General features: G+C 54.7%; 8 protein-coding genes across 8 annotated transcripts; 3 read left to right on the plus strand and 5 right to left on the minus strand.

The window, feature by feature from the left end:
- Nucleotides 1-323: 323 nt before the first annotated feature.
- PV07_11053 (uncharacterized protein) lies at nt 324-1,618 on the minus strand. Its single transcript, XM_016398443.1, has one exon. It carries the CDS (start codon nt 1,404-1,406, stop codon nt 558-560), a length of 849 nt encoding a protein of 282 aa, XP_016243005.1. The 5' UTR covers nt 1,407-1,618; the 3' UTR covers nt 324-557.
- Nucleotides 1,619-3,404: 1,786 nt separating this feature from the next.
- PV07_11054 (choline-sulfatase) lies at nt 3,405-6,443 on the plus strand. Its single transcript, XM_016398444.1, has 3 exons — nt 3,405-5,077; nt 5,128-5,187; nt 5,248-6,443. Exons 1-3 carry the CDS (start codon nt 4,138-4,140, stop codon nt 5,955-5,957), a joined length of 1,710 nt encoding a protein of 569 aa, XP_016243006.1. The 5' UTR covers nt 3,405-4,137; the 3' UTR covers nt 5,958-6,443.
- Nucleotides 6,444-7,904: 1,461 nt separating this feature from the next.
- On the minus strand, nt 7,905-12,093 carry PV07_11055 (uncharacterized protein). Its single transcript, XM_016398445.1, has 3 exons — nt 11,657-12,093; nt 9,953-11,597; nt 7,905-9,893 (listed from the first exon to the last, which is right to left on the minus strand). Exons 1-3 carry the CDS (start codon nt 11,897-11,899, stop codon nt 9,442-9,444), a joined length of 2,340 nt encoding a protein of 779 aa, XP_016243007.1. The 5' UTR covers nt 11,900-12,093; the 3' UTR covers nt 7,905-9,441.
- A 157-nt stretch (nt 12,094-12,250) lies between these two features.
- PV07_11056 (uncharacterized protein) lies at nt 12,251-13,787 on the minus strand. The gene has a single exon (XM_016398446.1). The coding sequence runs from the start codon at nt 13,442-13,444 to the stop codon at nt 12,320-12,322; it is 1,125 nt and encodes a 374-aa protein (XP_016243008.1). The 5' UTR covers nt 13,445-13,787; the 3' UTR covers nt 12,251-12,319.
- A 240-nt stretch (nt 13,788-14,027) lies between these two features.
- Nucleotides 14,028-16,289, plus strand: PV07_11057 (uncharacterized protein). The gene is made up of 2 exons (XM_016398447.1): nt 14,028-14,287; nt 14,346-16,289. Exon 2 carries the CDS (start codon nt 14,585-14,587, stop codon nt 16,103-16,105), a length of 1,521 nt encoding a protein of 506 aa, XP_016243009.1. The 5' UTR covers nt 14,028-14,287; nt 14,346-14,584; the 3' UTR covers nt 16,106-16,289.
- Nucleotides 16,290-16,430: 141 nt separating this feature from the next.
- PV07_11058 (uncharacterized protein) lies at nt 16,431-18,134 on the plus strand. The gene is made up of 2 exons (XM_016398448.1): nt 16,431-16,834; nt 16,954-18,134. Exons 1-2 carry the CDS (start codon nt 16,515-16,517, stop codon nt 17,576-17,578), a joined length of 945 nt encoding a protein of 314 aa, XP_016243010.1. The 5' UTR covers nt 16,431-16,514; the 3' UTR covers nt 17,579-18,134.
- On the minus strand, nt 18,123-21,279 carry PV07_11059 (uncharacterized protein). The gene is made up of 4 exons (XM_016398449.1): nt 20,488-21,279; nt 19,214-20,361; nt 18,816-19,004; nt 18,123-18,583 (listed from the first exon to the last, which is right to left on the minus strand). The coding sequence occupies exons 1-4, from the start codon at nt 21,161-21,163 to the stop codon at nt 18,467-18,469; spliced, it is 2,130 nt and encodes a 709-aa protein (XP_016243011.1). The 5' UTR covers nt 21,164-21,279; the 3' UTR covers nt 18,123-18,466.
- Nucleotides 21,280-21,778: 499 nt separating this feature from the next.
- Nucleotides 21,779-23,341, minus strand: PV07_11060 (uncharacterized protein). The gene has a single exon (XM_016398450.1). It carries the CDS (start codon nt 23,300-23,302, stop codon nt 22,013-22,015), a length of 1,290 nt encoding a protein of 429 aa, XP_016243012.1. The 5' UTR covers nt 23,303-23,341; the 3' UTR covers nt 21,779-22,012.
- Between the last annotated feature and the right edge of the window lie 201 nt (nt 23,342-23,542).

A 23,542-nucleotide genomic window follows, 5' to 3' on the forward strand; every position in this document is an offset into this window, starting at 1 on the left:
AGCCAGCTCGCCAGGTACCTCTCGTGCTCGAGGCCGGTGCCGGAAGGCTGGGCCTTGGGGTTCGATCCCGTGGAAAGCGGCGGCGAGGCGGAAACCCCGCAATCACCTTGGCTGCCGTGCCCGTTGTGCAGAGCCCAAGTGTAACTAGTTTGCTAGGTACTCCCCGAGTCCCGTCCAATTTTTTTTGGAAGGGCAAACCACGGGTGAGTGGAGCCCGGCTTCCCGCAGCTACGGATTGATCTCTGTTAGCCTGAGCCAGACGCATGGCTCCAAAATGGGTGTACGGAAGAGCCCTTTTGCTGGTATTCTGCACAGCGTAATGATAGGGATAGCATCTTTGCAATTGTCTCTCATTGAAATATTGATGACAAGCCTTGGAACCATTTTTACAGATGGTCTCATCTCATCCGCCGTTCCTGTTGACGTATAAAGACGCGTCACTTCACTCAAACTCGAGCCCCGACGGGAGCAGCGCCCATGGTCCCAGAAACAGAAACGTCTTCGCAAGTTGGACAGCCGATGCCACTGGTCGGTGGTGAACAAGGAAGATCGGCCGGCTAAATGTTGACGCTTGGGCGTAATCTCTTCCTCCCTTTACTCCCCCCCGGTGTGCCTTCCTCCTCTCGCTCTCTGGCCCTCCTCTCTCGCTGGTCTAGCACCAAACTCAGAACTTCAAAGCCAAACTGGGGATACTCCAGACACATGGCCTTGAATTCGGCCTCGGCTTCGTGGCGCAATACATGTGACCGGGTGGCCCAGAACGCTGCGACGGGTTTGCGGATCGTGACATCGTCAGCCGGCGTATTGCCATAGACAAACCGTGCGTATGCAATCTCTCCGACCGCGGTTGAGTTGATGCGATGTATCTTGGAGTGCGCCAGTGTCTTGAGGTCAGGCAATCCAAGCTTTTGGGCTAACGTGTAGACGCGAGCATGTTTGAGAAGCTGTGCGCCGGTGTCGTCGATAGCCGGGACTGAAGGATCAGGCTCCAGCCCATCAGGCGTGTCTGCAAGGCGTCGAGGGAAGTATTCACCCGTGTATTGGTATTGGAGGAAACACCCCACTGCATCTAATGACTCGTCGGGCAGCTCAATACTGAGCGCGTCGTCCTTCAGACTTGAGAGTATGTCGCTGAAGTAGGGTGATTTTTGGAGGATAGCCTTGTGGGCAGTCAAGGTAGTTTCGTCATCGCCTGCGCCCACGATAAGCTGGACAATGGGCGACTTGAGGTATTCGAGGAACATGGTTTGAGGATTGGGGTTGCTGTTGGCGACAACGGTCTCATTACCTGCTTCTTCCCCTCGGACCCTATCATCTTCCACCTCTTGTACCTCCTCCATGGTTCCCATATTCACGTCAGCTTCACCAGACTCGGCGACCTGCGCGCTTTCCTCGCGACCAGCCATTGTTGTTGCGATCACAGGAGGTAGGCAATAAGTTTCTGGCGAAAACAGCTCATGGAGGATGTCAGGTCGGGTACGTCAATTATGGAGCACATATCATACACAACATGAAATGAGCAAGGAAGGAATAGAGAAAACAAAACGAATAGAACGAAAAGATGGCGCTGAAGTTGGGACAGAAAGAGAGTGGTAGGCGAGGAAGTTGGGGGGGTTTGTCGTTCCTCTAGAAACTTGCGCCGCAGCTGCGGAGAGCCGCAGCCAAACATGCATGTAGCTGGATAGGTAACCACTCCAGCTCTTTCAACAGAGCACTGCTTCCTTTTGCGTGCATCTTGCTATCAGGCCTTCACCGTTACTGCTCAGACCAGCTTTGAATTGTTTCTTCTTCTTCTTCTTCTTCTTCTTCTTGTGCAAGGTATTGTCAATCTGCGCAAAAGAGTGCCCGGGCTGCAGGAGAATCCGAGTCACGTGCTTTGGGCGCACTCCGACTTCGCATCGTGCGGCTGAGGATGTCGCTCGTGATTTTCATTGGAAGATTCCATGTCGATGACATAGAAGCTCAGGTAGCCGAACAAAATGGGAGGACGATCCCGACCATGAGGTACTTCTGTAATATATCTGCGTTCCAGGTACGGAGTACATAGAAGATAATGTACCGGGGAGGTGGGGTAGTCGCTTAAATCCCTGCAATTGACGCTCTAGGCGACGGAGGGAGTAGGGAGAAGAATTCCATGCTCCCATAGTCTATCAAGGATATCCAACCCATCCATGCAACGATCGTACTTGCAAACGCCACATTCGAGGTAGAAAGCGTCCCTAATCCAGAGAGCATTAGATCCCCGAGGCTAAATCAACGGTGGTCGGCAACAGAAATCCCGTGACATCAGTTTGTTCAGATGGAAAGATAGAATTGATTGTTAGATAAGGTAGAGGTGGAAAATAATAATAGCAGCTTGGGGGCAGCAGGAGGAAGGCTCACGTGGTGAAGAGGATCGTTCCAAACAGGCGAGCAATCAGCAGGGTCCTGACCCTTCGAATTTATTGATTGGTGGGAAAAGAACAAAACGTGGGGAGCGAGAAAGGGTCCAGAACAACACGTCGAGGCCAAGGCTGCGAGGCTGACCGATCATCAACTTCTGGTCTCGAGGATTCGGGGGGTACAGAGGGATCTCGTATGTCTAATTTAGCACCTACGAGTACAGTCCTGCCGGGCATACAGGGCAGCCACTGATCTCTATGCCGTCACGAAACTCGCCCGTCAGAATGGCTCGCTCGGCAAGCGTGAGAGAAAAACAGGCGTCGTATCTTGGGCAGCTCACCGCACACGCCCGTGCAGCGTGGTGTCGGGCGTCCGGTTTGTGATACTCTGGTGATTATTGGCACTTGGGAGCAGGAGGTAGACACCTCTTCCTGTGGCACGGTCATCCAATTTCCGTACCCCGTGTTCTTTGACTTTTGCACTTGGCGAGCCCGAGTTTGGCCAAAGCAAAAAAAGCCCGACGCCTTCCACCAATGGCGGATCTTGTCGAAAGGAGATCGAAGCCGAGGGGCTGTCTTTTGGGGGGGGGGGGGGGAAACAGGGGCGTGTAAGGGATATGTTAGGGGGCCTACTGGGGCCACTGGGGGTTGATTGGGAAGCCTTCCCCCTCGTAGCCCTTAGTGCCTCCAGCCGTGCATAGCCGAGCAACTCCCCAAGCGACCCCCTGGGCTTTGGGAAGATGCTGCAGAGTCGGGGAACCCGGCGCCGCCAATCCCAACGACGTTCCGAAAGCCACGAAATTAAGAGACGGTGTCTTATCGTGGACGTGGACGCGTCCAGTTTCCTAGCACCAACTGTGGCCCCTCGAAACCACCACCATCCAACGAGGTCGCCCTGTCGATACACCGCCTTGACTTGCCCGTATGTGGCAAACAATGGCGTGATCGTGCTCTGGGATGTTGTCATTCACTCCCGCACCCATCTGGGAGGGTTTCAATGATGCCTTCGGGTGTTAATATTATGCTATTGTCGCCTTTTGCAACCTCGGAGCCTCTCCATCTGTGATGCTCGTCGTCATCCGGTATACACGTCCATCATGGCTTTTGCCTCCGTGTGCCCCCTTCTTACCAATCTCCCGTGCTTCCCAGGCGTGGCCAAATCTTTGGAAAGGGAGGCTGACCACGAGATCGCAGCGCCCCCTTCCAGTCAGCCTTCGCAGCAATCAGCAATCACACAGACTGACGGCCTTACCGCCTTGCAATTCACGGTCCACGGACGACTACTAGCTCAGTCGGCCAGATTGAATGAATATCATCGTCCCCACATACGCCATACCGGGATCAGTAAACCTTGTGGGTAGCTGCAGGCCAAATTCTTTTTCGAAACCGCTGCCCGTGCGGTGTCAGTCGCTCCGTATTCACCTTGTTTTCTTTGCGACCTTCCTTCGCGCTCCCACTTTGGGTCAGTACCATTTTCCTTTGGATTTGAAACCTGGTCCTCTTCCTGTGCTTTCCTTTTGTCATTCCTTCTGTGTCTTGATTGGGGAACTGGACTTGTGACCCCGGAAAGTCTCACCCTGCCCCTCGTTCGCAAAAAGGTCTATATCTTTCCACTTCCCTCCCTCCACGCTTCCATACCCTCCCTCTCTTCTTCATCCGGGCAACGACCATTCAAAGCAGATACAAGGCCTTCTGCTGGATTCTTGACCCGTATTGCCATTCTCAGAGACAGGCTACATATTGATCCAGTGCGACCATGGGCTCCTTCAATCCTTTCCCTCAGTCTCCCCCAGTCTCGCCTCCCAATGGCTTCCAAGGCGTTGAAGGCTTTTCGACGCCTCTGTTCCCGGCCAAACCAAACATCCTCTTCATCATGGCAGACCAGCTGGCGGCTCCGTTGCTGAAGATGCACAACCCCAAGTCGCAGATCAAGACCCCAAATCTCGACAAGCTGGCCGAACGCTCGGTCGTGTTTGACTCAGCGTATTGCAATTCGCCGCTTTGTGCTCCATCTCGCATGTGTCTGATCAGCGGCCAACTGCCTTCCAAAATCGCCTCGTACGACAACGCCTGCTCCATTCCGTCAGAGACACCGACATACGCTCATTACCTGCGAGCGGCTGGCTACGAAACCACTTTAGCCGGCAAGATGCATTTCATTGGGGATCAACTCCACGGATACGAGAACCGTTTGACTTCTGACATCTACCCTGGCGATTTCGGCTGGGCGGTGAACTGGGACGAGCCCGGCCGGAGACTCGAGTGGTATCACAACAGCAGCTCTATCTTGCAAGCTGGCCCGTGTGTGAGGACGAATCAGCTCGACTACGACGAGGAGGTCCTGTACAAGTCCAAGCAGTACCTCTACGACCATGCCAGGGCGCCGGCTGGAAAACGACCGTTCGCTCTTACAGTTTCCTTCACGCATCCTCATGACCCATATGCCATTGAGGAGAAATATTGGGATTTGTATGAAGGCGTCGATATCGACCTGCCGAGTGTGAGCATCCGAGAGGAAGACCAAGACCCGCACAGCAGACGTTTGATGCAAGTCTGCGAGATCGAGGGCCATACCTTCACAGACGAGCAGATCAAACGCGCTCGCCGAGCATATTATGGCGCAGTGAGCTACGTCGACGACTGTATTGGCCAATTGCTTGACGTTCTGAAGAAGTGTGGCATGGAAGACAACACCGGTAAGCAGGGATTTGGTCTCCCCGGTTTGTAATAGACTAACGTCGATTAGTTGTGATGTTTTCCGGCGACCATGGCGACATGCTGGGCGAAAGAAGCCTCTGGTACAAGAGTGAGTTGATTTTTCCTCCCAGCTTCTGTCGCGTCGAGACGGCTAACAGAGCATCTGCAGTGTCGTATTTCGAAAATTCCGTCCGGGTACCCATGTTGATCAGTCACCCGAAACAATTCCACCCTCATCGCGTTTCTCAAAATGTCTCGACTCTGGATCTCATGCCAACCCTCGTGGACTTGGTTGGATCCAAGCTAGTTCCCGGGTTGCCTATGGACGGTCTGTCCCTGTTACCTCATCTCTACGGCGGCGACGGTGGCCATGATACCGTCTTCGCCGAGTATATGGGCGAGGGGACCGTAGCCCCCCTAATGATGATCCGACGAGGCGACTGGAAGTATATCACATGTCCAGCTGATCCTCCTCAGCTGTTCAACTTGCGCAACGACCCGCTTGAGCTGACCAACCTTGCCACTAGCCAAGACCCAGAGACCCTGGCCGTCTTCAAGGCTTTCGAGAGAGAAGCAAACCAAAAGTGGGATTTCAAGAAAATCACCGACGATGTCCTGGTGTGCCAGCGCCAACGTCGACTGGTTTGGTCTGCCTTGACCCAAGGCCGCTTTGAAAGCTGGGACTGGAATCCGATTGACGATGGCCGTGTCAAGTACATCCGTTCTCAAACCCCCTTGGACGAACTCGAACGGCGAGCTCGATATCCCATGTATACCAAGGCGCCTGCTCAGATTTCTGTCAACAACAAGGCCGAAGTAGTCTCTCTGCAGCCGAAGAGGTTGACCGAAATTGCGAGCGAAGTGGCCCACTACCGCTGAATCCCACGAGCACTTTACGACGACTTTCTTTTGGATACTTATTTGGCGGGCGTTCTGGTCCCAAGACTGCTATTCCTCAGGGTTCCGTACTCGCAAGCGTGGGGTTATGGAGTCGGTATTTTGGTCCTCCCTGCTGTTACTGCATTCGTCGACATCTTTCCTGTCTTGCGGTGCTTGCTTCTCTCCAGGATCTCGATGACACTATGACGCTCCACGGGACGGGACCGGAACTATGTATGACCTTGATATTCGGATGATAGGAGGGGAGCAAAGGAACTGGCTTGGGGATGTTGGTATTGCTGATGTGCAACTGGCGCCACTCAACTGAACATCCCACTCTCGTTTCGACCGACACCTCGGGTTGAGGATACGAAGACGAGTGAGGGTGATGCACTGCTTGGGGAGGGAGGGCTATCTAGCTAAGTACAGAGAAAACCCCGAAAAAAAAGGAAAAAAATAATCAAAAGGGCCAATATTGACCACAACCCATTGTCTAATTCCTGCATCAGACAATTCGGCTTCTGCTCATTTCACTTTCATTACTCATGGCCGTTGGTGGCGTGGCCACCGGCCTGCACTCTCCTTTGGCACATCCCACCCGTCGCGCATACACACGACCACCTTCTGCATTGAACTGCGCTAGAATTGCTTTTTCTCTTGTTCCCCTGCTCGTCTTATTTCTTTTCTCCTCAACGGGTCTGTATGTGGCCCAACTTCGCCTGACCTTTACAGCGCCTTGCATGGCCTCGCAGGTACGACAGGATCATCTGCTCCCCGGTCTCGTGGGTGCGCTGGCCATCCCATCGTTCACTTGAAACTCATGGTCCACTCAAGGTGAGCAACTAGCCACCCGCATCACCACCATTACCATTACTTGACTGACTCAACCAAAGGGCAGTCGTAACTACTGGCGTTCATTCTACTGTGGTCTCCAAAGTCCAAACGATGTGTTCAGCAAGCTCCGCAATTGCTTTTTGGGAGCTCGGTCTCGTCATGGCGCTGCCGCCAACGCAACACAGCAACTGCGCACCCTATTACCACATATCGAAGACCTACACGAGCCCACTCGGCCACATCAGCACGATGCGGCACAAGCGCACCTTTCCCCGGGACGGTCGATGTGAGAGGAGGGAGCCGAGCCATCTACATGGGGATCAAGAGCGAGTCACGGTGAGCAAGGTTGCTAGCCGCCGGGAAGCGGGTTCTCCCCCGTCATACGAGGCGATACCGTCATCATCATCACGCGGCATATCGACTGTCCTTCTGACCGCCGTTCCCGTGAGACACGACAGTCTTCTTGACGGCGATGGCAAGGATGGGCCTCCTCGTCATGGGCGAGAAAGAGAAGGACTCGACACAGCCGCACACCCATGAACAAGGTCAAAAGACCCATGAAAGCCTAACAGCTAAGTGCCAATTGAAGATCCAATCAGAGTGCCCACATACGCTAACTCGAATCAGGGCATAGAATCCATGTGGAACTAAGTGACCAGACTAACTGGAGAAGAACTGACAGAGTTGCTAAGCTAGACCCGAGTCTTATCAGGATTGCCACTCGTTCGTTTTGCCGTTCGAAGGGCCTTTCTCGGCGGCCAATGCGGCGGATGTGGAAGCCTGGAAGCAGCTGCTACACCGCGACTCATGAGGCTGTGGACTGGCGAACTGGGAACTGGTGTCGTGGGTGTCTTGCAACTCGTCTATCTCTGCCCAACAGGCTGCAGCAGTGTACAGGGAGGCACGAGGACAAAGGCAAGCAATGCCGACGGGCACGAGCACACACCGACCCGGACTCGAGCAGACCAACGACGCACTTCCAGTCGGGCCGCATGCCGTCTAGGCTCTTGGAGACAATGGCCTTCCGGAAGCCAGAGGCCAGATGTCAGAGCCTTGAACGATCATCTGACCATTTTGTCTGGCTTGATGGCTCCCTTCCCACCACTCCCGGTCCACCTTTTTGCCTTCGCCTGCCGCGCTCCCCGTCGCTACCTTCATCCTCACCCACGTCAACTTGCGGTGACTAACACAAACTGCACCATCAGCTGAAAGCCGACCTGTCTCAACCCCAGGGAGCGCACGAACCTACCTACACGCACTGCAACCCATTGAAACCCGGCCCAATGGACATGATCCTTTCTGCCAGGCAAAATCGCAAACCCGACTGTCCCGGCACCTATGCACGCCCCCCAAGCATTTAACAAGTTGTTCTTATCTCATGCCCATCCGGCGTCTCGTGAACCTCCTCGAATAAACACCTTACAGGGATCATGCAGTAGTTTCCAGGGCGAACTGTCAAGTTCAATGTGGATCTCCTCGCCGGGCATTCTTCGACCGACACAGCAAGAACACTCCTGCGTAGATTATACCCGAGCTCGTCCACCTGTCGCGCAGTCCAGATTGATGAGAGGAGAACAGGCCAGACCAGGGCAAACCCGATAAAGGTGTCCAGCCCAGCGGAAGGCGCAGTGAGTTGATCAGCCCCCAGACTCTGAGCTTGGGCAGCCGATGCTCCAATACAGAACATGTCCACGCCAGACAAGGCTAGGGCAAAGGACAGGCAATAGCGCCGTCGCAGTGTTTGTTGACTCGATTAGGGAAAAAGGAATTGTCCATTCCTACGACATTTGTCACCTCGGGCATGATGAACAACGCATCAGGCGGAAACGGAACATGAGCAGCAGCGTTCCTTCTTCCCAAAGGCTCTGGCAGTACAGGAAACAGCAGACAACTGGTCGTGCGCATCGTCAACCCTTGCAGGCTTTGGTACATTTGGTCTTTGATACTCGAGCTGGTTCATCGAGTTCGGAGTCTTATCTACCTTTCGAGTCTCGTGTTATTCTCCTCAATCACTCAAGGTACTTCTTGGTTCGTATATCGAAGCAGAGGCTCGCAAACAGAGATCCCTTGCATTTACAACCGGTAAGATGCTGTAGTTTTGCAACCATGGACAACGAGAAACAAGGGTCCCCAACTCGACTCCCAACTCCAACTCAGTTTGCCGTTACTCCCGTCGAAGGATCTTCAGATGTGTGATGCTTTTTGGTGTTTGCGAAAAGGATGTGCTCGCTCGGGTAGTTCTTCCCTGGTCTCTAGATTGCCCTTGACTTGACCACCCGTTTTAATTAGCATGATCGCCCGCACGCCCGCTCGCGCACTAAGTTTGGCCGTGTCTTTCTTTTGCAAAAAGAGTGCGTGCGGGCGCCCCTCTCCTGACTCCATCCTCCCATCGATTTCAAGGTCATGATGGGGGAGCCGACGCGGCAGCCCCAAAGAGGGAAAGAAACACATGATGACCGCCCGCTCTTCATTTTCCTTTGGGTACTTTTGCTTCGCGCTTAGCTCGCTCGCTCCCCCACGGCTTTCGCTGCTTCTTTCCGTCTTGGGGAGTCCGCTCGCCTTGCCTTGCCTTGCCTCGCCTTGCCCCAACCTTCGAGCTCCTCCATCGGACGCCGAACCCGTGGACAAGAGATAAGGGAAGGGTGAGCGATCACTTTGCGAAATGCAAATCGTACCCGAGCCACTTGCGCGCGTTCACCTGAGCGGGAGTCAAACCCGGCCAGCCGTACGTCAGCGGGAAGAAGAAGTAGAACCCGTACAGGACGGCGGCCAGGATGACGGCCGTGGCGAGCCAGGTGCCCAGCATGCTCTGGCCCTTGAGCCTCTCGGCGGCGGTCTGGAAGTGTTTCTTAGCCTTCTCCGGGATCTTGCCGGTGACTTTGTCTTTCTTCTGTTGCAGGGCGTGCTGGGCCTCGTCGTCGACGACCGGGTCGACGTTGAAGATGAATTCGATGAGGGCGCCGGTCACGAGACATGAGGCGAGGTGGGCCGGGAGATAGTGGTGTAGGAACAGTTGACGGCCCATGAGGTAGAAGGGGAAGTAGTGGGCGGCCCAGCAGAGGAAGAAGAAGCCCGTCGAGTTGTACAGGCGGGAGCGGGTACCTATGGGTGACGGTGATCAGTAAATTTGTTCCCTTTGCCGGGGCTGTTGGCGAACTTACGACGATCAAGTGCATCAATCCCTCTCCTCAGACTCAGTTGATCTGCGCCCAGAATGCCAGCAAAGACAGCCAACAAGGCACTCGCGATCCAGTATCCAATGGGATTGCCCAGGAAGTAAATCTGCTGCTTCGTCGAGTCTTGTGTCCAGAAGCTGACTCCCCGCAACAAAAAGGGCCATTGATAAGGTTGCGTTGCGTACGGGTGAGAAGCTGTCAGCGCGTTGTTGTGGTAAAACATCGCGCGCTGCAGTTCGATGTATTTTCTGTAGAAGGGCAAGGACTTGGTCTTCTTGACTTCCTTCACACGCCGTGGTGAATCTTCGGGAAGGTTTGGAATGTCGTCCACATACCAGATATTCGACGATTGTTGTGCGTTTTTGTTCCCGTTGATTTCTGCCTGTTTGAAGGCCCAATCCGGCAAAGGGGTGGTATGCGTCCACATGGCAACTTTTGTTGGGTAATGAATCAGTTTAAACTGGCCGGACATGGTCTTGAACGGAGAGCCCTTTTTGCCTTGTTCCATCCGAATCTCGAACAAAGTGTCGTTGTGGCGGTCTCCAGCTGCGACATCTAGGGGCACGGTGGTGAATTCTTGGTTGGTAGGGAAATAGGGGGATGCGACGTCGTGGGTCAGAAGCATGGTGTTGGTCACAACATGTCGGAGCTTGACAACGTCGCCGTTAAGCACCGGTTTTCCGGCCATGGAGGGATCGGGGAGTTGGTCATTGGGCAGAATCTGCCACTCGTTGTTGGTATCGTTGAAGGGGTAACCCGTGACTTGTTGACCTTGGCTCGAAATTCGGCCGTCGTCATATCTCAGGGGATATCGATCTGGGTGGCTGTGCAAATAAACCTTCGTGTCCTTGTGGCGTAGCGTGATATAGTCGTAATATTGGATGTCGATGGACGCTTGGTGCATCAGGTTGTCGCTGAGAGTTTCCTGGAATTCTGGTGTCATGAAGTCGTCGCCTGGACCGGACCTGGTCAAAATGGCAAAATGGACTTGGAACCAGAACAGGTAGAAGAAGAAAGGTATTATGATCAAGCCGAGCGCACGAGCCACGAAATGCTTGCCAAAGGTGAAAAGATCCAGGGCGCCTTCTTTCCGGTTAATGTCTAGCAGATCCCAAAGGTCGATGAGCACTGCGCATCCAATGGTGAAGAAGGTAAAAGCACCGACGTATTTGGTGGAAATAACACAGCTCATGCAAAAGCCACACAGCAGAAGCCACTTCCACCACTTCCTGCCAAAGGGGTCGTGCCGTTGCTTGTAGAACCGAACGTAGCAATAAATACTGAGCGAGACGAAGAAGACCAGGGTTGCATCCAGCAGAATCAATCGAGTTTGGCCCACGTGGGAATTGTCGAAGAGAACCAGTCCAGCAGCCAAGACACACGCCGGGAGCGAATATCCCGATTCCCACATAATCAGGTAGACGACCACCACGGTCAGAGCTCCGAGAAATGCAGGCAGTGCTCTGAATGCCAGGTAGGGGACGTTGTTGGCGATGTAGGATTCGCCGATGTTGTCAAACAAGAAATGTCCATCATACCCAACGAGCCAACCCACGAAGGCAAAGAGGAGCTTCCCAAAGGGAGGGTGTACGTCGAAGAAATAGGTGCGCTGCAGATAATAGGATGCGAACTGCGTATGACTGCCGTTAGAGCTGGATATTTTCCGAAGTCTCTGGCATGTCCACATACCTTCCCAAAGTGCACTTCGTCAAAGACGACTTCATTTGGATGGCTGATCCCAAAGAAGCGGGTTGCGAATGCAAGGGCCGTGATTATTCCCAGCGCCAGCTTATAATCCCATTCTTTAGACACACTCTTCTGCACATTGTTGAGTGCCTCATTCAAAACCTCATCATCCTTGTCCCCGCTGAATGCAGCTTTGTTCTTCTCTTTTGGTCCCCGCTGTCGCAGGGTCGAATTGGGGCTTGACATATTCGAGGTCTCTTAAGGTAGCGAAGGGGCTCGAGCACTGCAAGGCTGAGAACGACGTTGAAAGGTGGGAATCAAAGAAATGGAAGGGCAAATGGGCCACGAATGAAGGTAGTGAAAAGAATAATCAGAAGAGGTTCAAAGCCTCCAGAATGAGGAAGGGCATTGCATGGACGTTGAAAGGGAATGGGAGAGGGTCTGACTTTAACGTGTCCTGAACTTTTTTTGACGCGACTTACGAGTTCCCCCCCAAAAGGAGAGGTGGCCCGTGCGCCAGAGCCTCGTCGAAAGGGGTCATTCATAACTCCCCTTACTTGCAGACTTATAGGGGTGAACAACACCACTAAAGAGCGCTTTATGCGAAACATTTTGATCTCATTCCGAACCTGCGAACACTATTTACAACAAAAAGGACACGGATCTTCACTCGTCTAGATCCAGAAGACTCAGAGTTTCCAATTCCCTTTGCATCATCCGCTCAAATTCCTCCCGGGTGATGCCCGCACTACGCGCCAACCGGTACATGCTTTTCATGCTGGTACTGATATGCTGCCTGATTCCTATTTCTGATGCTCCATATCGCTCTGCATGCTCTTCCAGCCGGGCGACCGCGTCGGATCCCCTCGAAGACGGAGACGAGGGCACTGGATGGTTGACCTCAACTTCTATGTCCTCTGGATCATTTGCGAGGTCGGCAAACCCTCCTTGGTATGGAGGCGGATCTGGCTCTGTATGTGGTTGCTGGTGTGCCGACAGCATCTGTTGCAGCGCGTGTCCATTCAAATGAGGTTCTTGGCTGCCTTCCATCTGCTCGTCTGGGTCGTGATTGTCCATGGCAGGCTGCACACTTCCGTATCGAGCGTAGTAGTCGTCTTCAGAAGGGCCTTCACGCGGAGGTTGGACTGATTCTTTCCGAGCAGGGGTCCTGCTCGGCGTGTTGTCATACATGGCCCAGTAGTCATCCTCGTTCGGTGGTGGTACCGAGAGGTTTCTTTGGCCTCTTGCGTTTTCAGCGTCGTCTGCTTCCTGCAAAGCTTCGTTCACCAGCCGCTCCTTGGAGCTCTCGTTTGCTTCTGCAACAGAGGTTGACCATGAAGGGTCTTTTTGAAGATCTTGGTCATACGGTAATAATTCTGCAAGTTTCCAGGCATTTCCCTCGTCACTACCGGTGCACCACAGGTACAGGGCGGTAAATGGCCAGTCCACTAAAGGAATCTGGGCCCGCAATGTCTCCTCGTCAAATCTCTTGTATTTTATCTGATGTGTGTCGCCAACCTCAATCTCTCCCGAAGCCGGGTGAGGTTCGAAGACTGCGCCTTCAATCTTGTCCTTCAGGATTTGGCCTTTGTTCGCATCCCAGCATAATAGTGCAGCCCAGTTGTCGCGTGACGACGTCGACGTGTGTAGTTGTAACCGCTGCCGTAGTATTGGGGACAGCAAAGGTAGCAGTGCGGGCGGAGGTCTAGGAGATGCGAAGGAGGTAGGTAGACATGCGAGCAAGGGAGGGAGTAAAGAGAGGGGATCAGGAGGAGGTATCAGCTCAACCATGCTTATTCTTGCCGGTGTTCAGTTTGAGAGGGCAGTCATCAGCGTAAGGAGGATTCGGTCGGAGAGCACAGTGGCTCGCGTGCAACGAAGACGGGATCTATGTGGCCGTGGCGGCAGTCAGCGTTAAATATGGCAGCGTGGGCGAATGCGAAAAGTAATGGGGACAACAGAATGCAGGTGTTGAGCTTTGGGAGACAGGATGGAAACTCGGGGAGCATCGATCGCAGCGGGAATTCATCTATGTACGAGCGATGAGCGGCGAGGCGAGGCGGTAGGCGGCACAGCATAATAGGCTGTCAGAGGCTGTCCGAGGGCTTGTTGGTTTGGTCTGGATCAGGAAATCGAGGCTGGACACGCGGGTGACCGATGGTGACCGATGGGCTTCCAAGGGTTGCATTTTCCATTCGCCCGGCCGGCTTTGCATCGTCATGGAGACCCATTCGGATAAGATCGTGGTTGGTCAAAATGCATCAGGCTGAAACCCACGTGCACGGGAAGCCCATGAGGCTGAACGCCCATCTCCACACAGTGCCTGCGCAGCTGCGGTGGCTGCTGACATGTGCCATCCATCCACCCACCCACTGTACATTCTGGCTTTGCGCTCTTCTTCAACTCTCTCACTCTTTGTCTACCCTGCTACCAGAGCGCCAATGGAAGCTCCTCGCCGCAGGAAGGCTTCTGGAAAACACTCAAATTCCACCCAGGAGCCGTCAAATCGACTGCCGATTCCTGACTCAGACAGAATCGACACAGGTTGGAGCTAACATTGCTCTTTCACATGCTCAGACCTGTATCCTGCCCATACTCCTTCACAGTAGAGCCTCAGGGAATCTGTCAAACAAGGTATCATCCATCAAGGGAAGTTATGCACGTGCTCATTGCAGTGATGATTTTCATCCAGATTCCATGCCACCAGCAGATCGCTTCGATATGGCGACCAGCATGCTACTCATGCACTGATTACCGCTATCGCACCCGCTCTGTTTATCGCCCTCATTTCCCCGCACCATCTCTGTGAAAGGGCAAAATATATGGAGGTGGCCATTTTGCCGCACATTTGTCCCCTCTGCACCACAACCTCAATATCACCTCGTTCTGACAAGTCAGTTCTTATTCGGACATACTCGCAGGCCAGCCCTCATGGCTCTCGCCCCTGGGAAGAAACAGGCTCTAGAAACCCAATCAGAACTTGCGCGCCCCATCCACATAACTGGCCCTTCCACCTCTGGTCTTCCAGAAAGTGACTTGGACGTCAATCGAGATACAGAAGTCAACCAGGAGGGGCTGCAAAATGACCCAACGCGGGCGCAAGCGGAGGCTCGTCTCCGTCGCAAAGTTGACCTGCGACTCTGCACTATCGCCGGGATTCTCTGCAGTCTGAATCTACTCGACAGCGGCATCATCTCTTCAGCTGCCGTCACAAGCATGCTTTCTGACCTGGACCTTGTCGGAGATCGATATTCTGTCTCAATCTTCATCTTTACCGTCGCCTCTGTGGGCTGTCAGCTACCTGCGACCATTTTGTTACGTTTCGTTGGACCTCGATTGTTCTTCTCCTCAATCACTTGTGCTTTCGGTATAATCACCATGTGCACAGCCGCCATAACCAGCTGGCAACAGATGATAGCCCTGAGAGTCCTCCTCGGTATTTCTATGGCGGGTATCTATCCAGGGCTCACGTACCTGATTTCAACTTGGTATACCCGCCATGAGCAGCAGCTCCGATTTGCTCTGTTGCAATCTGGGGAAATCATCATCCTCGCTACTGGCTCTATCGTTAACTTTGGCTTGAATCACCTGGACCATCAAGATGGCCTTCGAGGTTGGCAATGGATGTATCTTGTGCAGGGTTCGGTCACTGTCTTTCTCGGACTGATCACCTATTTCTGGATGATCGACTTTCCAGACCGGTGCGAGAATTCGTTCCATTTTCTCACGGAGGATGAGAAGAGCCTTGCAATTTCTCGGATCAACGAAGATCGGCGCGATGCTGGAAAACCCGAGCCATTCAGCTTGGCTGGTATTCTGGTACATTTTCTCGACCCGAAGCTATACGCCTTCTGCGTGTTATTCTTCCTCCTCAACTTGGTATCGACAGCGCTCTCGTACTTCTTGCCGATCATACTACAGAGCGGAATGGGCTTCGATTCCAACCGAGCGATACTGCTCTCATCACCGCCATACTATTATGCGGTAATTCCCGTCCTGGTTTCTTCATACATCGGAGACAAGTACAGGGTTCGAGCACCAGTCATTATTTTCAATGCAATTTGCCTAATCGTGGGATTCTGGATGTTAGGTTTCAGCAGTCAAGTTACAGTGAGATACATTGGCACGTTTCTGGCGACTGGCGCGTACATCTCCAACTGGGCCGCGCTCAACGCTTATCAAGCCAACAACATTGTGGGCCAATGGAAGCGTGCCACAGTGGCGGCAGCCATTTCTGGTTGCAATGGTTTGGGCGGCATAGCCGGCAGCTACATCGTTCGCCAACCAGAGGCGCCACGATATTTGACAGCAATATGGGTGAGCATTGGGAGTCATATTATGATGATCGTCCTGGTTTCGGCGTGTACACTGTGGTTCTGGATCGCCAACCGCAAATCGAAGACGAAGGGAAATTTGATTGAAGGGGTCACGGACTTTCACTATACCTATTGAGATGGGGTTTTAATGTGCTTCTGTTGGAGATCAAGTATCAGCGGTCTGCAAAGCATAAAGCGTCCTAGAACTAGTTTATGACGCGTTGAGGGATTATTGATCGATCCGGGAAACGTGCGAGATGATAAAAGGCAAAGGCCACCACAGTGTAAAACAGGTGATAGAGAAGACCTACTCTGAGAACAGGAGGACAGGTGATTTCATATCTATTTGTCCGTGTTGGCACTAGTGCACTCATCCACACTAAACCCAATTAGTCGGTGACATCAACACGAGGCGCGGTTCAGATGTAATTGTCGGGTTGCGCGCTTCAAGACCAGTACTTCTCAAATCGGTTGTCTCTGGTATCTTGTCGCACAAATACCGCCTCGACCGTGAAGCGGACACTGCGCGGACAGACGAAGAAATAATGGTTGCGTCAAAACCCCCTCCGCCTGCGTCCGCCTTATCAAACACCAGCGCCGGATTGGCAACCCTCGAACCGCGGATAAGACAAGTGTCGCAATCCACAATCCGGAAGAAGTGGAGGCCTCTCCCAGCTTCATCACAGGAGAAGGTCCGGCAGATCTTCTTGAATCTCAAGACGAAGAGGTCTGGTGCTGGTGGAAACGGCAGGATCCCACCAGTGGGCAAGTTGCGCAACAACGCCAGGGTGCAGAGGAAGAACGCGACGGCGGCCAGTATCAGGGAGGAGGAGTATGAAAAAGTCGTGGAGGAGGTTGCTGACAAGTACGTTTACTGCTGCATCGGTTCCTCAGACCAAGCCCCCTCCAGCTTTGCTGCTGTATCCGAATCACTTTCTTTCACACCCTCGACTGTCATCGGCTAATCCCCATCTACCTCTACAGACTCCTCGCCCGCCTACCTCGAATGCCATTCCCACATACCAATGCATCCACCGTTGACGACTCGCCGTTTGACCTTTCTGCAACTCTCGCCCGTATCGCCACGCTCCAGGCCCAGATGACGACAAACTTCCAATCCGTGCAGCTCCTCCGCCGCCAAATCAACCGGGAGAAACTCGCGCTGAAGCGGGACCGTGCACAGTTGAAGACCTTGGAGGAAGGCTTCAAGGGAAGCGAGGCGTTGAGGAGGAAGAAGGAGAGGGGCCTACATCCGCTGGCCAAGGGCTTGCACAGGGAAGAAGAGGAGGAGGATGAGGACGGCGTCGAGGCTGAGCTGAGAGAAGAGATTGAGCGCGTCAACAACATTGCAGGAATATACCCCGCGAACAAGAAGCGTGGTGCCATCTCCGAGTCAATGACTTTCCCAACGTCGCCCACCCTCAGTCCCGACTCGGAAAATGACCCGGAACTAAATTCGCTGCTCGAACAGTTGCGGAGTCATCTCCTCAGCATGCAGAATAACACGGCACCCATGCAGCCTGTGTTGGCAGCTATGGACGAGGCGAGTACAGCATTGGACAAATTTGCTGCGAGGCATGGGATCGGAAATGGCCTCGGAGATACATGATCGACATTACTGCTCCTGGGCCACCTCTTTTCACCAAATCGAAAAAGAGTGCAAGCCCTCTCGCCCACACTTCTCGAAGCGCCAGTGTCTCGGCATTATCCTGCGCTCAAGGAAACCTCCACCGCGAAATGGAGCCCTGGATATCGCTCGCCCGGTATTCGCATCTATGCCTGCTCGCCCATCCCCTCAACTCTGAACCTGGGAGTCCACCACTCGCAAGAGTACGACTGCGTCCGGGATGGTTCGCGAGTGGTGCAGATCCCTTAGTAGCCCTGCTTCTGAAGGCTGTTCAGGCGGGGTTGGTTCCTGGACCGGCAAATGTGGCATTGGCATGGTATTCGCGGCGCATGGCTCTCGCCGGGAACGGTCCTGTACAGGCTACTGGAGCGGCTGCCGTAGACCGCACTGCACGCCCATCCATACCCGCTGGGTCTCCCAGAGAGCTTGGTGGAATGGCGATTGCATAAGGCATCTGCTTGAATGGATGGATGGTTGGGTCCATCCCCAAGCGTTCTGATAGTGGATTGATGGAATCAGTAATATTGTGAAATGCATTGCTCATTACATCATCCTGGCTTTGACACGTTTTCCTGCCCTCTCTAACCCCATATGTATGTGGCCATGCGAATATCAAGGAGATGCAAATAGCTCTGCGTCGCCTCCAGCCAGGGGGCCGCTCAGGGCGCAATGAGAAATAAGACAACAAGCGACACATGACACCGAGAAGGACCGGCCAGACAGACAGACAGTCAGTCATTCAGTCAGCCAGAAAGGACATCAATCATCATGCGTGCAGCCCGTAGACCCATCCATGGCCTGGCAACACGCTAAAACCCTCAGACCGTAGACAGTAGACCGTCCTCCCCAGCCCAGTTTCCGCGACATCGGCTACAGCGAGCGAATGCCCAGCCCAGCACCCAGGACGGCCGCGTCGATGAGGCCGGACCTATTGCGGCCGGGCGCGAATCGGCGCATGGCGAACCAGAGGAAGAAGACGGCGAGCATCTGTTACGGATTATTGGCACACAAGGTCAGCGGGGTTTAGGATGGGACTTGTATGGAGGGGCATAGCGGACGGGACAGTGGGAAGGATATGATATGATATGATACGATAGCATAGGAGAGGTAGTGTAGAGAGAACCAGGTTGAATGGTATGAAGCAGTGTAAGGCCAAAGCATGGAGCCAGCCAGTCAGGGAGGGCAAGATACCAAGAGAGGCGAGTAGAAAAGGACTCACCAAAGGCACCGCGGCGACAAAGTACCACTTCAGGCTGGGGTTCTGGCTCAGGGCGTCGACGTTCATGCCGAACGCGCCGACCAGGAAGGTCAGCGGCAGGAAGATGAAGGTGATCCAGCTCAGCCGCCACAGGCTGGCGTTGAGCTCGAGCGACTGCTTCGAGTCCCGGATCGTGACGGATTTGTACATCTGGAGAGGACGCCCACCACGCCCGACCCCGGCGCAAAGCCAGGCAGGCAGGGAGGAATCAGTCAGATCGGACAATCAATCATTTTCGCCTCGGGAAAGGGGAGGGGGGACGGTGTCAGGTAATGTGTAGCAGGGGGGGAAGAAGGGAAGGAAGGGCAGGAAAGAAAGAGGAGAGGGGAGAAAGGAGAGAAAAGAACGAGGATACATACCAGGTCAATCATATGTTCCAGCGGCTCGAGATAATCCGTCCCAATATTCTCGGCCAGAACCTCAAAGTCGTCCAGCAGCGGCGTCAGCCAGGTACTGCGACTGCCACCACCGCCGCTGCTGCGATCGCGGTCACCGAACCCGTCGCTCCTCTCCGCGCCCCCGCCGTCCTGGTACTTCTCCATCTCGGCGAAGACGGCAAAGTCGTCCTGCACGGCCTCGACGACCTTGGAGTGCCGGTTCACCAGCTTCAGCATGTTGTGCAGCCGCTGCGACATGCCCCAGACGTCGCGGGCGCGCGACGAGTCGGACGGGTGCGCGTAGATGTGGTCCTCGAGCGCGGCGTGGGGTTCGTGGATCAGCGCGATCTGGTCGCGCCAGAGCTGGTACAGGCCGTCGAAGACGTGCGAGAGCACGGCCTGCAGGGTCGGCGTCGATGCGCTCCGTCGTCGGCGGTCCGAAGTCGTGGTGGTCTCTTCCTCCTTCTCGCTCGAGCCAGGGGGGGGGAAAGTGCCCGGGTTCAGGCCGAGCAGGACGTTGGCGCTGACGATCTCGCCGGCCTCGCCGGACGAGTATTCGCAGATGATGATCGTGTCGCGCTTGGCCATGTCGTGCAGGTGGCGCGAGCCGGAGTTGAAGCGCGTCACTCGCGGGCCAGGCAGGGCTTGCGACGAGGCCCGCTGCATGTAGACGGATATGCGCTGGCGGTAGAGGGAGGGTTTGGTGGGCTGAAACAGCTGAGAGTGCTGCTGCTGCCGCAGATGATGGTGGTGGTGGTGGTGATGGTGATGATGAAGAGAAGGAGTCTCTGGTCGAGGCACCACCAAGGACCCGAAATCCAGCCCGAATGCCGTGCAGATGACGCCTCTAGCGATATCGAACGCCGGCCGCCATCGAATGGCCTTGTGGGATGCCCGCCGCGTGTCGCGGTCGTCTTGCATCCAGTCCCGAAAGCTGCGTTCGCCTGTCTCGGCGCTGGAGCCGCTGATGCCAAACGCGTTGCTCAGATAGTTGATCGCTTCTTCGTTGTTGCAGACATAGATCAGCCGGAGGAGGGAGTCGGGCTGCTCGTCCTCTTCCAAGTGCTTTCGTAGACCGGACACGTTTTCGCACAGCTTTGGGGGTGCGCAGAGCAAGACGCCCTGGTCGTCTTTGATGGTGGCGTTAGGCAACTGGACAGAAGAGAGAGCGAGACAAAGAAGGAATGGAAGGGCGCCTCGTGCAACGTCTTGTCACCGAGCCACCGAGCCACCCGTCTCAACAACAATTGACTTACCGACGTCGTATTCCAAAACATATAAAGCCCTCCGCTTGAACAGCGGAGCCGGTTTCTGGGAGAGGATGGCCGTCGCATGCGTCGTCGCCAGGCCGGCTGCATACTTGACGCCGCTGACGGCCCCGGGCTTGATGGCCGGCTTGATGCCCAACCATCTCCTGACGCGATCGATGGGACGACTGGCGCCGCCGAGGCCCACGGCATCGGAGGCCGAGCGCGTGATGCGAATCTGCGCCTCTTCGGCGTTGATGTCGGTGTTGACGCGTCGGAAGACGGCGGCGCGCTGCTCGATCTCGAGTTGCTGCTGCGGGTTCGGCTCGGGGAACGGGTTCTTGAACTCGATTGACTCGGCGACGAGGTCGTGGTGGTGTTTGTCCTCGTCAAAGGCGGCGTCCGAGAAGCCCCTGACGCGCTGGCCGGGGTGGATGTCCAGCGGGCACGGCAAGGTGTCGGCTTGGGTCAACGAGGCCGCGACGTTCCTCGACCGGGGTGGCTTGGAGAAGAAGTCCTGCACGAACGACGTCGAGATGTCTTCCTCCCTGACCAGCGGCGGGCGCAGGGGGCGGCCTTCTTCAATGCGGATCGAGAGCTCGGCTCCCCGCTGGTGGCGGTCGGTCGAGTATTTTCTTTGTTTGGGGGACCGTGCCGACAGGGTCGAGGATCTTCTTGAAGCCATTCTTGAGCGACTCCCAGCCTGTTTTTTTTTAATTGTCTTTTATTTTTCTTTGTCTCAGGAATGGTCAAGGACACATTGTGCTGTTCGGATGGCTTGCCTTTTGGCTGGCTCCTCTTTTTTTGGTGGCGCCAAAACGAGGCTGACGAGGAGGAGGCGGCGATCTTGGCCCAGATAGAAACTCTGATTTGGACCAAGACGACGTGCATGAAGCCCCTGGCAATAGGGGGCTGCCGATTCGTTCAACAAACCGCCCATCTCTGCCGGTAGCTAGCTAGCGCCCGCCCGCCCTGCATCCGGTCGAGGTGCATGGAGAAGCATAAAAGCAGACGGGAGACGTAGAGGAACAGGAGGAAGAGATGTGGTTCAGCCTTGCGCCCACCACCGCCGCTACTACTATGAGGGTGCTGTCCAAACCACACCACCCAAGCCTTGCACACAGAAATTTCACCTTTATCATGTTTCTGTCTCTAATTCCTTCTGCCCCTTCTCCCCCTCCACCTGCTCCGGAAAAACCAACCCCTCTTGGGGGACGAGTTTCGCTTATCACAAAGCCGAGTTGGGCTGCTTCGTGCTCAAGTTTTTGCTCGCCTAAAGAAACCAGCTGGAGAAAAAGGTGACTGTTATGAGCTACTCTGACAAGACTACCGCCCAATGGGTATCTATCAATCAAACAATGTCCTTGTCCCAATACGTTCTCCTTGTTTGCGCCATGTTCGCCCAGTATGTGACAGGCAAATAAATCCCCCAATTTCAAGCAGCTCTGGATCCTGAAGCCAAAGGCACTTTTGTTCTTTCTCTCACCAGTCGACCCAGTGACAGCAGGTCCCATGGATCATGGGGACACGACCCTTAATGCCTACCGTATGCCTTCTGAGGAAACTCGTCCCAGGCGTGCTTCATTTCCGCGACATCCAGCCCGTCCTCATCCACCAATTCTCCTTGAAAGTCGACATCTTCTCCGTGCATCAGCCCCCGGAAGCGGCCCCGCATCCATCCCTCCCCATCGAACTCTATGTATCCATCACAACCCCGTCCGAATCTCATGTTGCCATCATTTTCATCCTCGGACCTCCACCCGAATGACACTGCGTTGCCTGAAGTGATGTGAGCAATGTCGTCGGCACGGAGAACCCCGGATTTGGATCCGACGTCGAACCGGCCCCAGAGCTTTTGTTGTCCGTGGTCGATCTGGAGGGTGATATCGAAGGGGAAGAACGGTTTATTGGTGACGAAGTAGGTACCCGATATCTGGACGACGCCGGAGTTATTTGGAGACGCATCAGATTCGTCGAATCCTAGTGACTCGTACGGCGGAGGGGCGTCGTCCATTTCGACGTCATGGTGGAAGGAGATGGGCGTGTGGTCGTAGACCTGTTGTGGGGGATCTGAGACGGGACGAGCGCTGGCGCCGCCGGGTTTGAAAGGCTTGCTTCGTTTGGCGGCCAGTAGAGGTCGCGGTGCCGAGGGCGTGGCCTTTGATTTCGCAGGAGGTTTGGACACCGCTGCAGGTTTCGGTACGGCAGACGATGTGGCCTTTGATTTGGCAGATGATTGGGGCACAGTTGCAGGCTTCGGGGTGGAAGAAGATGTTTTGGCGCCTTTGGGCTTTCTGGAAGAGGCCGCAGGGGGGTCTTTGGATTTGGCCGATTTCTTCGCGGCATCAAACGTGTCACGATCGATCTTGACCTTGACGCCATCGATCTCCAGCTCAATCGTGGTTTTCGAGCCGCTGCCACCTTTCTTGCCTTTCGCGGCCGTGGCTTTCTCCACGGTCTTTGCCGGCTTCGCTGCTGCGGCTGCAGCATTCTTCGCTTTCCTCAGCGCGCTGGCATACTCCTTCTTCATCTCCGTCTCCATCTGCACAATCTCCTTGGGCACCGACAGGGCCTTGGCCGAGAGCGCATTGGTCAGTCGGACCTTGGCCGTGTTCTTGTCCTTGGAGCGCGGGAGGCCGTAGTGAAGCAGCTGCGCCTCGTACCAGTGGGCGACCTGGTCCTTGGGCGTCGACCCGCGCTTGGGCAGTAGCAGGTCCTTGAGGTCTGCCGTCGAGGCGCGCGGATGGCGCTTGTTGGGGCCCAGATCTACAAACAAAGTGTCCTTGTAGACGAAGTCGCCTCTCCTGATTTCTGTGATTTCCATTGTTCAGGACGGGGAAGGTTTGTTGGAGGGGCTTGATGGCGAAGGGGTGATGGGGGTGGATTTGTGCCGTGTCGTGGTGGCTTTGGGAGCTGTGCCTGGGCGGCATCAGCCAATTGGGTTGCCGGGCAAGTCGAGCACTAATCCGCTTTGGGCCACAATCTGCTGGTCAACATGGGAAGCATCCAAAGACACCTTTCACGATTATACAACGATGGCCATATGACTTCCTGAGGCATGGAG

Source organism: Cladophialophora immunda (genome assembly GCF_000835495.1).
Source record: "Cladophialophora immunda strain CBS 83496 unplaced genomic scaffold supercont1.7, whole genome shotgun sequence".
Classification (NCBI taxonomy): Eukaryota; Fungi; Ascomycota; class Eurotiomycetes; order Chaetothyriales; family Herpotrichiellaceae; genus Cladophialophora; species Cladophialophora immunda.

Bases quoted from the DNA above. Each gene is read 5' to 3' on its own strand.
- PV07_11053 (XM_016398443.1), bottom strand. From the start codon at position 1,406: ATGGCTGGTCGCGAGGAAAGCGCGCAGGTCGCCGAGTCTGGTGAAGCT.
- PV07_11054 (XM_016398444.1), top strand. From the start codon at position 4,138: ATGGGCTCCTTCAATCCTTTCCCTCAGTCTCCCCCAGTCTCGCCTCCC. The intron at 5,078-5,127 runs GTAAGCAGGGAT...AACGTCGATTAG, and splicing joins TGGCATGGAAGACAACACCG to TTGTGATGTTTTCCGGCGAC. The intron at 5,188-5,247 runs GTGAGTTGATTT...GAGCATCTGCAG, and splicing joins AAGAAGCCTCTGGTACAAGA to TGTCGTATTTCGAAAATTCC.
- PV07_11055 (XM_016398445.1), bottom strand. From the start codon at position 11,899: ATGTCAAGCCCCAATTCGACCCTGCGACAGCGGGGACCAAAAGAGAAG. The intron at 11,598-11,656 runs GTATGTGGACAT...AGTCATACGCAG, and splicing joins ACGAAGTGCACTTTGGGAAG to TTCGCATCCTATTATCTGCA. The intron at 9,894-9,952 runs GTAAGTTCGCCA...CGTCACCCATAG, and splicing joins GATTGATGCACTTGATCGTC to GTACCCGCTCCCGCCTGTAC.
- PV07_11056 (XM_016398446.1), bottom strand. From the start codon at position 13,444: ATGGTTGAGCTGATACCTCCTCCTGATCCCCTCTCTTTACTCCCTCCC.
- PV07_11057 (XM_016398447.1), top strand. From the start codon at position 14,585: ATGGCTCTCGCCCCTGGGAAGAAACAGGCTCTAGAAACCCAATCAGAA.
- PV07_11058 (XM_016398448.1), top strand. From the start codon at position 16,515: ATGGTTGCGTCAAAACCCCCTCCGCCTGCGTCCGCCTTATCAAACACC. The intron at 16,835-16,953 runs GTACGTTTACTG...CTACCTCTACAG, and splicing joins GTGGAGGAGGTTGCTGACAA to ACTCCTCGCCCGCCTACCTC.
- PV07_11059 (XM_016398449.1), bottom strand. From the start codon at position 21,163: ATGGCTTCAAGAAGATCCTCGACCCTGTCGGCACGGTCCCCCAAACAA. The intron at 19,005-19,213 runs GTATGTATCCTC...CGTCCTCTCCAG, and splicing joins TGGAACATATGATTGACCTG to ATGTACAAATCCGTCACGAT. The intron at 18,584-18,815 runs GTGAGTCCTTTT...AATCCGTAACAG, and splicing joins TTGTCGCCGCGGTGCCTTTG to ATGCTCGCCGTCTTCTTCCT.
- PV07_11060 (XM_016398450.1), bottom strand. From the start codon at position 23,302: ATGGAAATCACAGAAATCAGGAGAGGCGACTTCGTCTACAAGGACACT.